Raw genomic sequence first — 17,573 nt, 5'->3', positions numbered from 1 at the left:
CATATTTCAACACAATTCATATTGATAAAAGTGGATTAATTCAATATTTCACAACGATTCTGAATTTTCACCGTGGAATCGAGAAGATGGTGAACTCACCATAGTTCACCGACTTCAGTGAACGTGAACGTGAAAACAGTAGTGAATATAGACGTCAATTTTTTTTTTTTTTATCTATATTATAGTGATTTTCAACTCATTTGGCTGGTTCGTCACTTTTTTACTTCCATTTTTGGAAGAATGTCGGGAGTGAGAATTGAACTCGTGACCTTTAGTGTGAGAGGCATGGATGTTACCACTACACCAGATCGCCTCCACATAGACGACAAAATATTTCTCCGTTCATGTTCACGTTCGAATGTCCCAAGGCATTCTGAATATTATTTTGCCGTGAACTATAAAAGGATAAGTTGAGCGAACTTTAAATATGAACGTGAACGTGAACAAAAACGTTCTATTCACCACAATTTTTTTAGTTGTTTGTTCGCAATGTGGTTCACCGTGAAATGATCGTATTATTCCATCCCCTGTTCAAGTTCATGTTCACGATAACTCTAAACCAGCCTCGAGATTTAAAAGATTTTTTTTTTTTTATTTGGTGGAGATGGAATTTTTCTTTCTTATTTATCCGTTTGAAAATATGTTTTAAAATACATCTGGCATCTCTGCTCACCACTCACATTTCTGTTTAATCCCTAGAGCTGAACTCATTTAGTCCGCTGGCAACCAATCCAAGGTGCAAGGTGTGCAAGGTTTATTACATTTATATATGCACCTTGCTCTGAAGAGGAGTCCGCGAGATATGAGCAAAGTAGGTAGAATAGAAGGTAAGAGAAATTTGTGGATACACACGGAGAGCGCATGTATTACACACACAAAGAAGTTAGTAATAAAAAATTCTCAATTTGCTCGAAGTTCTGAAGTTTTTTCAATATTTCTTGATTTTAAGGCCATCTACACACTAGGCAACCTAAGTTGGAAAGCAACTTAACGAATCTGTCAAAAAAGTTGAGAACATGTGTAATCAAATGGGAGCATACACACTAGGCAACTGGCAACTTTGGTCGGACCAACTTTTTCGATTCAACTCAGCATGTCGAGTCGCGCGCGATTTGTGTCGGCAACATTTTCGTTCAATTGCTGTTGACGTTTTGATTTCTGCGTTCATTGAATTTCAATATCTGTCAGTGGTGATGCAAAACAGTGTTTACAATATTGGCGCATCTGTTTCTATGAACGAACGAGATGTAAGTATTTTGCTACTTTGGTTTAGTTTATATATAATATATATTCGTTTGACGTTAGGAAATGCCATCAATATGCAAGTTCTCTTGATATACCGTCCGGTAAGAGTGCTGAATTGGTCAAGGATGCGTATAATATTGGAGATTGAGCAAGAAGCACAGAATCCGCTGGATGTGTTTTTTCCAAGTTAACAGCAATTGTTGCTGTCTGTTGTTATCAGCGAGCCGAAATAAGTATGTTAGGTAAATATGTCACCTTTAGCTTGATGCCGTCGGTTATAATAATGATTCAACAAATACCAACAGATAGCCTAAGATTGGATAATTCTGGTCAGATTTCCCGGGAAACCGTTATCATCCCTAATTCTCAATTGTACCATGTTCGAAGGTGCGGTCTGCGAATATGTGACCCCTGGGAGAATTTTTCATATTTAGCGTTAGTGTATACATAAATCATTCTTTAGAAGAATTGTTGAAAATTTTTCTGTTTTCTTTATATAATTCTTTTCGGCTGTATTCTTATTTCAATGATTTTTTTATGTTTGTAAATATTGTTTGCTGGTTTGTGGTATTACTCCAACGAAAAATAAATATATACATCCATTTTTTAGAAATATTTAGAATTTAGAAAAAAAGCAGAACCCAAAAGAAATTCTGAAATCTATTGTACACACGAAGGAATATTAACACAACGGTACATTTTTTAAATAAAAATGGTATTATTGTTTGATATATGAGATGAAACACCTTCGAAAAAAGTACATCCAGGAATGCCAGATAAGCAGATTTTTTTTCTGCTATAGTGTAAATTGTATTTCAAATGTGCCCTTTTGATTCTATTGTAGTTTTAAGAAGCCGCGTATGCATTCAATTTGATTCGATGATTTGTGAAATTAAGTTTTTATTTATTTTTTCTTTGCCTGGTGTCAAGAAAAATCCCAAGTAAAGTAGTTTTTTTCAAACCAATTTTTCATAATTTGCTCTCCGTATGATTTTTTCGGCAGTTAAATAAATGGCATCTCTGCCAGGCAGTTTATGATGACGGATAAAAACTTAACGAACTCATCGCGTTCGAGTTGTCTCAATGTGCAGAGCTGAGTTGGCGATGCGATTGACATCGCCAACATAGATCGGGTTGCTGTTGCCTAATGTGTAGACGGCCTAAAAGTTAAAAAAAATCATAAAAAGTGGCAAGTCGAGCCGGCGATAAACACGGTAGTGTACCGCATTTTCCTAGCAGGTGAGGTTTTATGTGATGTTTTCCCGATTTCATACTGAACAGTTTTTGTTTACTTCAGTAAAACATCGAAGTGCCACATCCTGCGCTGCTGGAGCAGAGTTATTTTGAATAGTAGCAGAACCAAAAGTTTTGAAGAAAGTCGGATATCTTTCCTCCGTTTTCCGACCAACAAATTTTCGAGACGGAAATAGTTAAACTTTTTCGGATACAAAAGCTCGTTCAAAAAAGACGTCTTCGTACTGGAGGTAAGTGTGTTATATATAAGTTGTAATGAGATAAACTAATCGGAGATGTTTTCAGCTATCACATGCATTCGCTCCATGGATCGGGAACGGGAACGACACTGCTTCGATATAACCTCTCCACACATTTGTTAATCGTTAATCAGTTTTTGCATTATTTTTATAATACAGGTGCGATAACTTTACTGTTTTCAATTTTAAAATGATTGAGTAAACTGCTATTACATCATTTCGAAACGTATTTTGAGACAGTTCTTGTGTTACAATTTAAAAACATTACAAAATTTCGCATTTATACGGATTCGATTGATTTTTTTGCTTTTTTCTTTGCCTACCACTACTTGAACAAATCAGGGAGGAGACTACCTTCTTATTCTACGTACTTTGAGCAATGAGTACATATGAGGTGGAGTAGTATTTGGATTATTAAACAGAATGTGTCGTAACCTAGGTAGTGCGGACTGAATCAAAACGGCTGTCAAAAAAGATCCAATTGAAATGTCAAAAGAGATCCAACGATCAGAAGTGTTATTTTTCTTATGATAATCAACACTATAAAAGAGGTATTGTTGTCAGGGGCAAAAATAATGCAAACAATAAAATGAACGAACTACATTTTTCCGTAAATTGTTTAATTAACCATTGCATCTCTGAAAGAGCATCTCAGCCTTTCACTGAGCTACGCCTTTTTAATGTCCCCTCTCTTTGACATAACGTTTTTCCGAACGAAATAAAAACAAACGAAGTCAGAGTCACGTAAATGTTTACTCCTGCGATTTGAAAATATTCCATAAAAAGTGGAAGGAAGAGATGCCAGATGATTTTTAAAAAAAGTCTGTAAAAACATGTGAATGTCTGTTAAAATTGTGGAAAAGTCTGTAAAAGTGTGCAGATCTATATAAATGTCTTTTAACGTTAATTTTCACATATTCATTAATACTTTGTACATCGTGATGCACGTAAGATTGTATTTTGTATATATATACAGCCATTCCATGCCAAACCAATATAATGGTTCTCAGATCTTCGTCAAAAGTGGTAATATTGTACTTTATCGCAAAACATTAGACTCGTATTTTTTTATTTTTTCATTGGGGTGCCCATTTCCATTTTAGGGTGATCCAAAAAATCATTTTTTTCCACTTTTTCCCAAAATGACTTTTTTCAAAAATTTATAACTTTCGAACCACTTAACCGATTTAGATGATCGACATATCAAATTTAAGCCAATGAGCTTTAATTGAGAAATATTGAACTTGCAGATAACATGGATCCTATTTTCGTAATTATTGATTGTACTCGTTTTTTAATGTTTTCATGGCTTTGGACTAGGGGGCGCTATATTTTTTTATATTTTTTCTTGAAACGTGAGAATTTTTTACATAAAATATCTCGATATCAGAGATGCTATTTTTTTCGTTTTTGAAATATGATTTTTCAAAACTAATCGATGGTTTGAAAAACAAATTTTACCCATTTTTCCCACTACAAAAACATAACTCTTGAACTATTGGACCGACATGATCAAATTGAAGCTTACGAGCTATTTTTCTTTGGAAAAATGTTACTTTTGCGAAAAAATTTAATTCTTGTTTTTGTAATTATTGATTGAGTTATTTTTTCATAGTTTTCTCGTTTAAAGATAGGAGCACTATATTTTTTTAATATTTTTTATGGAAAGCTGAGGATTATTTACCTAACATATCTCGATATCGGAGATGTTATAATTATCGTTTTTAAGTTCTAAATTTGTAAATTTAACATGTTTTAAGTCTTCGATCAATATTCATATGTGACTAAACTAGAACTATGCTACTAATATCCGTCCCGCAAGTGTGATATTTTTTCAAATTTTGCTTATTGGCTTCCATTTAATACATCGATCATCAAAACCGGTTCAGTAGTTCAAATGTTATGATTTTTTGCAGAAAGTTATTTTTGGACAAAGGGGAAAAAATGATTTTTCGAACCACCGGATTACTTTGAAACATCATATCTAAAAAAACAAAAAAATAGCATCTCTGATATCGAGATATGTTATGTAAAAAATCCTCAGTTTTCAAGGAAAAATATAAAAGTATAGCGCCCTCTAGTCCAAAGTCACAAAAAAAAAAAAAAAAACGACTACGATCAATAATTACTAAAATATAATTATTTTTTTCGCAAGTTAAATATTTTTTAATAAAAGGCTAAGTCATTAGTTTCAATTTTATATGTCGATCATCTAAATCGATTCAGTGATTCAAAAGTTTTTAATTTTCATTTGTCATTTTTGGGAAAAAGTGGAAAAAATTGATTTTTCGGACCACTTAATAACTTATGTGTTGTAAGTGTGTTTAAATGTTTCAACGATCTACACATACATACATACACATACATACGCGTTGTTAATTTTTATAAAAATCGGTATTTCTTCGTTGATGTATTGGACATCCACCAAGGTTTGCGGTCTTGTCGTTGATGAAACTTATAAGAAAATACAGTGTATATTTTCCATCCGCCATGCAAGGCTATACAAGTTTTAGATCCCCACTTAGCCATGAACTATGTCTGTGGTAACAATATCGAACAGTAACCCATATTTCGTCATAAGCAGGCCCGAAAGCGAATGTAAATTGTTGAGAATAGAATGAAAATTTCTATTCGATTTTGTTTTAATACTAAGAAGACATAGTCCTGACCCCAGCCTTACTATTTTTCAATAAATCTCCTTGCATTTCAGCAAAACAATCTTATCTAGAACAAAAAATAATTATCAGAGACAATTTTCGTTCAAGATTTTTCGTTACCTGCAGAGAATGCAATTTTTCATTAATTGTGAATAACCGTATCCTCTCTTTCGTCTGCAATGATGTCAGGGCAAAAGTACGGGTTCCAAACTTCATACACACCAGATGGGCCAACCAGAAAGACTGCCGGGCCGCAGGTTGAGAATCGCTGGTCTAACGTCATGTGTATTGATATAAACTAAATATAATAACTTTTCTGTATTAAAACTGTGGAAAATGTCATATTGTGAGTCGAATATTTTTGATGTGATGAATAGAGCCCTTTTATTTTTCAAAAACCTGTGAAATATTGTTATATCCAAAAAGTCTACAACAAAAACAAAAAGTGTTTTACAGACATGTCTGTAAATTTACAAACATATTTGTAAATCTGGCATCTCTGGTGGTCTAAGAATTTATTGCAAGAAATCGCTTGAAAACATGCATGAATTTGCTTGAAAATGAAGTGGATTGAGTCCGCACCACTTAGGTCGTAACTATTTGCATTCAATATGAAATGTATTTGAAATCACAGGAGGGTTGTGTCCAAGACACGACCGCATAGTTGACGTAGGATTCCGTTAGGCTATCTGCTGCACGCTGATTTTGGATATGTATGAAGAATTACATTGTTAAACTCTTCAATAATAATTTGGCTCCGTTTTGTTTGGTTGTTAGGTATTGTTTGTTCACTCCACCAGTGTCCATAACCGAGTGATAATGATAGAAGGATGGTGATTAGTCATTAGATGGTGCGCATCACGTACCAAAGCCGCCCTCTGTGGTCCTGGACGAGATGGCGCCTGTGTTATGTATGGATGCAATAAAGAAAAAAAGCTCATCAAAGCAATATAAGATAATTATCATTATCGAACCCAATTTTTCTCACCAGAAAAAAGTGTTACTTTAGTATAGAAAACATATATTTGAAATGGAAAAGTAATTTCAATCATAACTTTTTATTTTCTGAGTATTTATTCAACCCATTTCCTTTTCACTTTAAACCCAACGGAACACGATGCTACATGCCTCAATGTGAATTTCAATTGGGCTAACAGCACCCAATACGTATGTAGAGCATATGTGGAATCACTTTTTCGAATATTCCTTCATTTTTCCAATTTTGCTCGTCGCATGAACTTTCCATGGGAGAAAAAATTATAGGAGGTTGTGTCCAAGATACGACCGCATTGTTGACGTAGAACTACGCTGTTATATTATAAAAGTCGCTTGTTTAAACCTTCGGATATTATTCTATAATGCTGTGAAATTTTAGAAACAACTGCTTAGTAGAACAATCTCTGAAATGTTTTTTTCATTGTAGAATCAGTTGACGATAATTGACTGATGATTCATTCTTGCCTTCGCAGAACAATACACAGAACAGAACAATACAGCGTTCGCCATAGCATGCATACAGAGCCATACATTGGTGGCTTGAAACTACTAGGAATATAGATATATTGAACAGCTTGTACTCTACTGTAACACCCATCGATGCGAATTCACTGATGAGTTTGTCAAGAGCAACCGCGTTCACCATCAGCGGGGGGAGCTGGTTGCTGCCAGGGTAACGGCGTTTACATTTTCCAACGACGCGTCGAAATCGCCTACTTCGCTGTTGTTCGATGCGGTGTCACACTCGCGAAGGCTCGGTTCAGTGCGAGCGCTTTTTACTGCACTAACATCGCGTGCATCATTAGATGACGCTTGCCTCAAAATTTTATTGCCCCCGGCAATGCGTTCGTTTTTTGCAGGGCTCGAGCCAGCCTTCCTCTTCTTCTTGCTCATCACACACTATGCGAAGCGTCCAATTTATGACGCGGAAAGAAAAACACATGATACGAATAACGCGAAAAACGAACTGGAAAAACCACACGTCGATATCCAAGTTGAATTACCACTGGTGGGGTCCAATCTTAGATCGAAGCGCAGCGGAAGCAAAGTGAACTGGATTGCTCAACAGTCCGATGCCGAATGAAAGTTTGCCTCAGCGAGATCCAATGTTTATACTCTAGGCAAGTGTTCCCCTTCATTCTTCTTCTTTTCCTTTGTTCACGGTGACTTTATATCCTACGATTTCCTCTTCGTTGCTCGTCGATAAGTTGCTCGTTATTGACAGCTCTGTTCGGGAAAGCACACAAATGGACTGAACAAATGTATAGGAAAATAGAAACGCTTAAAGTTTTCATGAATTTTAACCATTTACAAATCATGGGATTCTAATGTATAGCATATTAAACAAATCTTAGGGAATTTCAGATTCGTTTAGTATGTAAATCTCCAAAATCCGTTCGCGGCAAAAATAGTTATTAACGTTACTTTATTTCATAAAAACGTGACCTGTTTTCTGATTTGGCACCCTTAATGAAAGACGTAGTTCTACGTCAAAAAATCGTTTCATATTTCAAGTCATTTTAACACAATAGCTACCATACACAATTTAACACTTACAGTTGTGCTAAAAGTTTTACGAAGCAACCAACATAAAACTTCCAAATTTAAATTTTATTTATATTCTATCAAGCATAAGTTCTATTCAGTTCATTGAAACATCATTCTTCAATCGAAAGATTCTTATTGGAACGAAAAAACACTTGTTCATCGCTCCCAACTTATTCGCCAGCACGTATGCAATCAGCAATGCCCACGCTAGTTACAATGAGCACTACCCATTTGTGCGCGTCGTTAGTTAAACTATCGAGGGTATTTACATGCTGATTTCTCCCAGACACCATGGATTTGAAATCTCTGTTAGGGAATACATGTCGGTGGGAAAAAAATCTCTCCCTACTTTCATGTATCTGCAATGCCAATTTCCCCTAGGCAGCTTGGTTTTGATGTCTCTGTTAGGGACCCGCCGCATATGTCGTCAATTTCGACCTATCAGAATTGGGTATTTCTGTTAGGATAGGGATTGAGATCTTTCAATTTATCGATAGTTAGTTTCATGACATATATTATTTCATTCAATGTAAAAAACTGTTATGGAGTGCCGAAATTGATTGACGCAAAAATCTCATCAATTCATCATGAAATGACTGAGCAATAAGCATTTGAAATTGGACAATTTTCACGGTGCGCTCGATTTTCGATTTTCAATTTGTACCCCAATATGTTCCTGAAAGACGTAATCCTACGTCAAAACAAAACAATGTGAAAAATATTCACGGTTTCATGAAATTAAGAGCCAAATGGTTAAACCTTATGTATTGTGCCTTATTGAAACCCCTTTCGTCATGTTCAAAGGTTTTGGTTTTGTTTTGTTCCGCGAAGAAAGATGTGCAAACGATCGTTCGGTCATTCAAGATTTTCTCAAGATTTGAGACTACAAATATTTCCAAAGTTTCAAATGTATTTTTTTATTCCATTTTGTTTATTTATTCAAGCTCATTAGCAAATCAGTTGTAACAGAGCCGGATTTTAATCGTCTACATGTTACATGTTTTATCGTATCCATAAATTGTACATTACACAGTAGCCATTTTCAGGCGTGAAAGTTTTCCTTCTGTTCTTCCATCGTTCAGTTAGACCATCGGACAGCGGAGACAGTTGATATGAACATTGTTGGGTTATTAATAGCACAACAGCCAAATGTTTCTTGCAGACCAGAGCAGTTGTATGGATGAATGGATCTTCATTCGACCGTGGATCGATCTTCTGCGCTGATGATTGTTGCGTAGGCATAGTTATTCTATAACAACACAAAGATGGTCAATTGAGGGCCCTGAGTTTTGAACTTACGATCGATCGCTTAGTGAGCGAATGTACAACCAATGTTGCAGCGTAGACCCTCATTTCAAATGTTTACAATTTATTTTTCAGAAAATTTTGTTGTGCTAAAACAAACAATCACAGCAATTGTATGATCCAATACAGTACACCCACGATAGACTTAATATAAACCCATAAAATGATACATTTCATAAAATAATAAAAACAGAAAACTTCCCACCTATTAAAATTTATCAATATAAATCTTGATAAGCTTTTCACTGATTACTGAACACATGCGTGATAACCAGGGGTACGACTAAAACGTCAAATCCCTCATATTGCCAGTGTACCCAATATTGCTGCGGTTTACTGACATTTTGGTTCAATCAATTACTGTTGTGTACAACTCGGTGCGGTTATATAGTCGAATAGTGGCTAACTTTAAACTCCATGTTAAATGTGAACACCTCCATGTGAAACTGAAATATGAATATCGCTCATGCAGTTAGAATAAAGCAGCGCATTTTTCGATTTCAATCCTCGTAAATGATATGTTGATAAACAAATGACGCCATATTGATTTTGATTTTGGGTAGCCTATATTCAATTGATGTCTAACCCCTGAAAATTACAGCGTTCAAAATTATTGTATTTATGATGGAAAAAATGTGTACCTGTGCCGGTTATCACCAGGGGTTAGACATCAATTGAATATAGGCTACCCAAAATCAAAATCAATATGGCGTCATTTGTTTATCAACATATCATTTACGAGGATTGAAATCGAAAAATGCGCTGCTTTATTCTAACTGCATGAGCGATATTCATATTTCGATTTTACATGGAGGTGTTCACATTTAACATGGAGTTTAAAGTTAGCCACTATTCGACTATATAACCGCACCGAGTTGTACACAACAGTAATTGATTGAATCAAAATGTCAGTAAACCGCAGCAATATTGGGTACACTGGCAATATGAGGGATTTGACGTTTTAGTCGTACCCCTGGTAATTTTATGACTGGTTTAGTTTCGATGCTTCTGATCCGAGAGTGAACATTACAGGACGAGTTCGGAGATAGTAGAAATATTTTGTCAATTGAAAAATACTTGTAAGCGCAATGGAACCAACAGAACAAGGTGAAGTGAAGGCTGTGAGTATCATTGGCAGTCTGGCTGGTTCGCAAGTAGCAGCACCAGTGTTTTCAACACAACCAGCAGAAATAGAAATCTTACCGGTTATTTATGAAATAATCAGAAGGTTAGTGTATTGAAGCTCACGTTTGACAGTAGAAATATTCTATTATATAAATAATTAAAATTTTGCTCTAGAATTATCTTTTGTTTCCATTTGTAAACACGTCAATGCTGGAGAATAAAGAGAAATGCTTATCAGCTGATACCAAACCTAGATATTGAACTATACATCATTCTTGTACTTGCAGTGTTGAGAAGGATCCCGTGGACAATACAGCAAAACAAAAAGAAAGCCACGATTGTAGCCAAAAGGTATTTGGTAGAAAATTTTCCTGCTAGGTAAAGACCTATGTAAAGTGCATTTCTTCCTTTAGATTTTGGAGCTACATCGAAGGCTTGAGCTCGCAAGAGGAACAATCCGTTTACTGCCTGGAATTAACTACAGCAAAGAAGAACAATTACGTCGTCTTGAGAGTCTTCATAAACAACTAACGTTAAAACAGCAGCTAATTAAAAAATATAAAAACGTTCAATTTTGAAAAAAATAAAATGGTATTACGTATGATTCTGCGTTACCTGGCGAATAATGAACAGTTAATTCAACGACTAGCTGAGAGTTATCCAATGCGCAGGACAGCTCAGTTTATTGTTAGTGCCTATTATCGCAGTAGATCAATCGTGCAGGAACGAAAACTTGAAAATATGACTCCAGAACAGTTCAAAAGGATCCTGAAGTCATTCAAAGATAACATTAAACAAGAAATAGAATCAACTAAGCAACAAACGAAAAAACGCGACTGAAGAAGACTACAAATGAATCCGAATAACTAGAACATTTACAATGCAATCATGATGGTTGTTTGTAAAATAAATAAATAGTATGATTCTCTCTAAATATAATTTAAGAATGATTCAATGATCAATTAATTTAAGGGTTTGTCGCAAGTTTCCCGAAATCGAAAAATCTTCACTGATGTACAACACAATGTTTAGTTGGATTCAATCGATTACTTCCGGTTTACTCAAAGTTGGTGAGGGTAACATTTTTGAGGGGAATGATTAGGCGAGCTATATGAGAAAGAGATGTCTTTAACTATTCTGATTGTTGACCCCAGTACTGTAGCGTTGCGGTTGGAGTCAGGTGTTCGACTGGAGGCGATGAGACTAGAAGTTAGGAGATTTCACAAGGTAAATAAAGAACATAAAACTAATAAATTCTTATACCAGATTCCTTGAGAACCACACGAATTAGAAATGAAACGGATATCTGGTAATTATCCGGTATCCGGCATATTAGAAAAAATCAATAATTTCTCATTAACACCAGATGACTTTTTTTCAAAATTGAATTAATATCAACTCATAACATTATTTTTGATTATAAATTACTTTTGATTATAAATTTTTGACCCGACCGATTACGCTTAGCTTCGTTTTTCAGAAAAGACTTTCACTGTAAACACTACTGCAAGCAGCTGAAAGATAAACTCTAGATAACCTGGCCAATTGGGGTTTGCTCAGAGTTTAATGACTACAAAACGTAAGGAACGTGATTGCAATCGGTTCGAAATGTTTTCGCATAACAGACGATTTAATTAAAAAAGGGATTTTATTCCTGAACGCGACGCTATCATTTTCATTTACCACTTCGTAGGTGTCGTTAGCTTAGCGTGTAAGGTTTAATTCAGTTTCGTCTCTTCGTTTCGTTTCGTTTGATTTGATTTGTGGTGAATTTAGTGTACCCTTTCTCAGATTATCACCCCTCAAGGCAGTAGCAAGTTTTTTGATCTCGATTGAAAATAATTGATTGATTTTCTTTGCTAATTTGAGATCGTAGGACTTACTCTGATTTGACTAGTATTGAAATTATTTCAATATATCTACAAAAATTTCATCATTGTCATAGAAAATCCGAAAAAAATATGTTCAAGATTCATTGCAGAAAACTTGATACTCTAGAGAGATATATTAAGGTGAAGGTGGAAGCTAGCCACAATGGCGCTCATTGCTTTCAAATATTTCAAACAGTGTGAAGAAAATGATCGCACACTTCCCATCAAGTAATATCAACCAAACTGTAATCGATTACTCACAATATATAAAATTTTCATCTGCTGTCGCACTGTATAGTGAAAAACGTCGGAAAACTCGAGTTAGTGCTATGAAAGTTAAATTTTCATTTTTCAATTTTCGGCAATCGTTTCGTTTGTATTGGTGAAAGCATCGTAATTTTTTCAACACTGATGCCAGATAACATCATCGAAACAGCGAAAACCACTCAATGAAATGTTATTCCTGAGTCATAGCGTTTCATGTCATGAAAATCAATGAAATAACATTATGTTGATATCAATACAATTATTATTTTTACGTTTAATGGGTCTATAATATAAGTTTTAGCAACTTTTACATTGAGTAAGAAAATTGTACTGCAGAGCTCGGAACGCTACCACGGCTGTCTTTGCTTCCAAATAGTAAACGGAAAAGTATTACATTCAATCAAAATGCCAAAAAAGTCCCAATTCGCATGTGTTATAAATTTGCTCATGTAACGCATAATCAGAATTTTGCTTCATATGCAAATGCACCTTCTATATATTTTTATTTGCAATTGTTCATCGGAACATATCGTTCATACATTTTACTTTATATATATATATATATATATATATATAAATATATATATATATATATATATATATATATATATATATATATATATATATATATATATATATATATATATATATATATATATATATATATATATATATATATATATATATATATATATATATATATATATATATATATATATATATATATATATATATATATATATATATATATATATAAGTTATAAGCGAAACCAGGCTTAACCTTCAAAACCATCAACACAGAGCACGTGTTGTCGAGCGGGTAGTCATTGAACGAGGGTAATGATTTAAAGCAGGGTAGTTGAAAGTGTAGTCAACGGGTAGATTAGTCAAGTTCTCGCTGGATATAAAATATGGAGCAATGTCAAAATAAAGTAGTTCTAGCCTAGAGCTCAACCATCCAACATGTTCTTGTTCAACCATCTTTCAGAACCTTAGGTGATTATAGCTGGCGCAGTCGGTAGGATCTCGTTGGTTGTTTCCTAGTGCTGGTGAGTGGAGCCTGTTCGCGACCGGAAAAAAGTGAGCATAACTTCAGGGAAGGAAGCGTCGCTAAGGGAATATTAGCGATTTGAAGCAGTTCCCCACGGGCACCGAGGGCAGCAACCGACGGGACCAACATTCTGTTTACGAGAATATCGATCTTATCATACCCGGAGAAACTTACGATTGGCACCCGGCGAAAATCGTCACCTTCTTCCAAATCCAACGTGCAGCATACATCAGAAATCGGAACGAGACGTTCCTCGCTTGAAGAGGGAGTAGTTATAAGCGAAACCAGGCTTAACCTTCAAAACCATCAACACAGAGCACGTGTTGTCGAGCGGGTAGTCATTGAACGAGGGTAATGATTTTAAGCAGGGTAGTTGAAAGTGTAGTCAACGGGTAGATTAGTCAAGTTCTCGCTGGATATAAAATATGGAGCAATGTCAAAATAAAGTAGTTCTAGCCTAGAGCTCAACCATCCAACATGTTCTTGTTCAACCATCTTTCAGAACCTTAGGTGATTATAACTTATATATATATATATATATATATATATATATATATATATATATATATATATATATGTTATTTACGCCACGTCGGAAAGTGCTCCGGCTGCACCCTACGCCAATCTACACTATCGACCGCTGAACGTACCACACCTATTCACACGCGAGGGATCTCACGCGACTATTGTGCCCGATTTACAAACACATATAAAAACACAAAGAAAGTCAAAAGTAAACATCAGGAAACATTCGAAATAGCTAACTCCTTAAAACTACATTGAAACTACTTCTTAAAATTAGTGAATTTATATACAATTTATCTTATTATCTATTTTATTTGCTATACTAAGACTAGAAAGGTGAGAAATACGTGAAATAGTAAATAAGTTTGATTATTAACCTATGAATGAACTTAAACTTCAAAATAGCAATGTAAAATCTATAAACTCTAGTGTTGATACTTGCATACCGCCATCTTTTCTGCTTTCGGAAAAATAGGTGAGAGAATAACTTAAAACTAAAGCATAATCCTAAACGTAATTTATGATATATTCCTACAACTAAACAGATATATTGGTGTGTTGCAAAAGTTTTGGAAAGGATGGATCAATACTTATACACTGCTTTCGGGGCCACATGTATATATTAAACAGTGGTCGGTAAATGGCTGAATACAGCGAACATATAACTCATTATGATGATCCATTTATGATGGTAGCCTATGATTCAGCAACTCCTATCTCTACCTCCCCGTGGTACCGACTGGGATACGAGCAACCTTCGGAAAGATCGAGTAACCAACCTCGGTGGGACCTTAGGTCGTATGCAGACAGAGAAGGGGGCACTCGGGCCCCAAAGCATAAGGTGTGTATACGATCCGTGCCGATAGTTGAATGGTGGAAGGGGCGATACAAATATGAAGCCGCGATCGGACCCTGTGGGGTACCGGGGCAAACCTCACAGTAATGTTGCCCTTGCTGTGGTATGGCAGGGTAGTCCACAGTCGACCATATATTTTCCCTAGCGACTCGTGGGAACCACATGAAAAGCAAAACCAACCCAATGCGAAGATCGAAGCGTATTCGTCACCCTAAGAAGTGTCCTTGTTGTGTGAACTCAGTGGCATTGTCGTCCTCATCGTCATCATCGTCCTCATCATCATCGTCCTTATCATCATCGTCCTCGTCCTCGTCCTCGTCCTCGTCCTCGTCCTCATCGCTATCCCCTTCTCCGGTTATAGATATAAATCCGGATGAAGAATCGAAGAGCGAGCAGCAATAGTCTGACCACCCATTAGCACCGTCATCGCCATCCGAAAGGACACAAGACCCACTGTACGAAGAATCGAAGAGCGAGCAGCAATGGTCTGACCACCCATTAGCATCGCCATCGTCATCCGAAATGACACAAGACCCACTACACGTGGAATCGAATAGTGAGCAGCAATGGTCTGACCACCCATTAGCAACGCCACCCTTATCAGTATCATGGGAACCACTAGCATCGTCATCCAGAGTGATGCTAGAGCAACTACCCCAGTCCCCTTCTGTAGACATAGAGTCGTTTGATACACAGCAGACGATCCAATTAGACTCTCCGAAAGAACTCAGAGTTGTCCTAGAGCCGATAGATGCTAGTCAATATGATATACAAACCATAAGACTATCTAGAACTGAAACAAGAATGTTCATCTTGCACCACTACGACATGTGTGATTCAGTGTCGGACACCCTCTTGGCATTGAATTCCACATATGGACAAACTGTTACTCGTAGAACGGTTACGATGTGGTACAAAAGGTTCGATACCGACAGGAACTGCGCGGATCGTCCACGCAAAGGCCGTCCGAAGGCAATCGATAACACAGCAACACTGCTTGCTGATGTGAAACAAAACAGCCAGCAATCTACGAGGTCTATGGCCCAGAAATACAACTGTTCGGCAGCGACTGTTATGCGATCGTTGCATAAACTAAACTATGTGCCCAGAAGAATGGGATACCACCCACACAAGCTAGACCCAGTCAACCTTGCAAAGCGGGTGAAACTAGCCCAACGACTACTCAGACAAAGTGAACGAGACCAGGGTATGCTCGATAATTTGGTCACTTGTGATGAATCGAAGATACCCATGTTTGCGCCTTACAGAGGCATACATTGGATCGAAAAAGGCGCCATGGCGAAGACAATCGCCAAAGACAGGATGAATCGCAAGTGGAACATGCTCTGTGTGTTTTGGGATCGACGAGGCATTATACACTGGAAATTGCTAGACAAGGGTGTATCTGTTAATCGTAAACGATATCAGAAGCAGCTGGAAAAGGTGGCTGGTATACTGGGAGTGAGTAAACATAGGCCGGTACCCCTACTACACGATAACGCTCCGTGCCATAGGGCACATGAAACGATAGATAAGGCGAGGAGCCTGGGATTTAACATATTGAACCATCCTCCTTACTCACCAGACATCAGTCCATCGGACTACCATTTATTCAGGTCATTGAGTAATAAGCTTAGGAATAAACTCTTCAAGACTAAGGATGAGATGAGCGCATTCCTAAAAGAGTTCTTCGATAGCAAGCCTCCTACGTTCTATGCCAGAGGCATAGATTCCCTACCTGCGAGGTGGAAGCGGGTCATCAAGTACGGTGGTAAATACTGCTTCTAGGTCAGTGTTATGTCATGTATGTTATGTGTTGTGTATCGTCCAATAAAAAAGAGAGAAGCCCCCCTAAATGTGTGGGGCTTCTCTCTTTGTTTATTAAATTCCCCTGCGCCTTAATCTATGCAACACGCATTACATCTGGTTCTACGGCTAAGTCCCAGAAACGAGGTCATAAGTCGAAAAAATTCTAAGTCCGAACAATATTCTAAGTCCAAGAAATATGTTCCCGGATCACCCCCCATCGGAATCCGACCCACACCCGGCACTGGTACTGATTACGGTGTCCCAAGTTGCCCCGATCGAACGAGGTGTCTCTGCTAGCGGTATAAGCTGTGCACCATGTCCTGGAATGCAAAGTAGCATGTTTTGGAAAAGTCCCCCCCCCAGCACAGCACAACAGCACAACAGTTTGTTCAATTTCTCACTGCGCGACCCAGCACGCAGTACGTGTAACAATGCCCCATCAGCATCGGCGCGGCACAGTAGCTTGTGCAGTATTGCCCTTGCGATGCGCTATGTGATGGGCGGGTGCGTCGTGTCCCGTAAGAGAGAAGTCCCACCGTGGTAGCTTAGTGCTGCCCGCGCTGGCGGCTTCTCTCTTTTTTCATTAAATCGCATTGCGCCTGGTAGTATGCAATCGTGCGTGTGTGTGAAATCATCCCATGGCCTGGAATAACAACTGTCAAGTGTTGTCCCCCAGCACAACACAGCACACAACAGTCTGTGCGAGCCAACGCCCGCAGTACGCAGCATCGGCGATAAGTACGATAATGCTATAACACCAAGTGCGTGTGTGAAGCCATTCCCCTCGCTGGATATTACTTTACTTTTTTTTTATTTCATCCTGCG

General features: G+C 37.1%; 2 protein-coding genes and 2 long non-coding RNA genes across 5 annotated transcripts; all 4 read left to right on the top strand.

The window, feature by feature from the left end:
- Positions 1–1,116: 1,116 nt before the first annotated feature.
- LOC129768827 (uncharacterized) lies at positions 1,117–1,858 on the top strand. The gene is made up of 3 exons (XR_008741743.1): positions 1,117–1,247; positions 1,306–1,487; positions 1,551–1,858. It is a non-coding gene; the product is annotated as an uncharacterized LOC129768827 (long non-coding RNA).
- A 446-nt stretch (positions 1,859–2,304) lies between these two features.
- Positions 2,305–3,331, top strand: LOC129768826 (uncharacterized). 2 transcript variants are annotated; one of them, XR_008741742.1, is made up of 4 exons: positions 2,305–2,484; positions 2,543–2,729; positions 2,785–2,897; positions 3,081–3,331. It is a non-coding gene; the product is annotated as an uncharacterized LOC129768826 (long non-coding RNA). The 2 variants fall into 2 exon arrangements; XR_008741741.1 differs by lacking the exon at positions 3,081–3,331 and having other exon boundaries at positions 2,785–2,955.
- A 6,894-nt stretch (positions 3,332–10,225) lies between these two features.
- On the top strand, positions 10,226–10,947 carry LOC129765185 (mediator of RNA polymerase II transcription subunit 9). Its single transcript, XM_055765141.1, has 3 exons — positions 10,226–10,472; positions 10,657–10,720; positions 10,783–10,947. Exons 1-3 carry the CDS (start codon positions 10,333–10,335, stop codon positions 10,945–10,947), a joined length of 369 nt encoding a protein of 122 aa, XP_055621116.1. The 5' UTR covers positions 10,226–10,332.
- Positions 10,948–10,957: 10 nt separating this feature from the next.
- Positions 10,958–11,331, top strand: LOC129765187 (protein NCBP2AS2 homolog). The gene has a single exon (XM_055765142.1). It carries the CDS (start codon positions 10,958–10,960, stop codon positions 11,207–11,209), a length of 252 nt encoding a protein of 83 aa, XP_055621117.1. The 3' UTR covers positions 11,210–11,331.
- Positions 11,332–17,573: the final 6,242 nt, after the last annotated feature.

The sequence above is a fragment of the Toxorhynchites rutilus genome, chromosome 2 (genome assembly GCF_029784135.1).
Source record: "Toxorhynchites rutilus septentrionalis strain SRP chromosome 2, ASM2978413v1, whole genome shotgun sequence".
NCBI lineage: Eukaryota > Metazoa > Arthropoda > Insecta > Diptera > Culicidae > Toxorhynchites > Toxorhynchites rutilus.
This window is presented reverse-complemented; position numbering and strand designations above follow the sequence as displayed.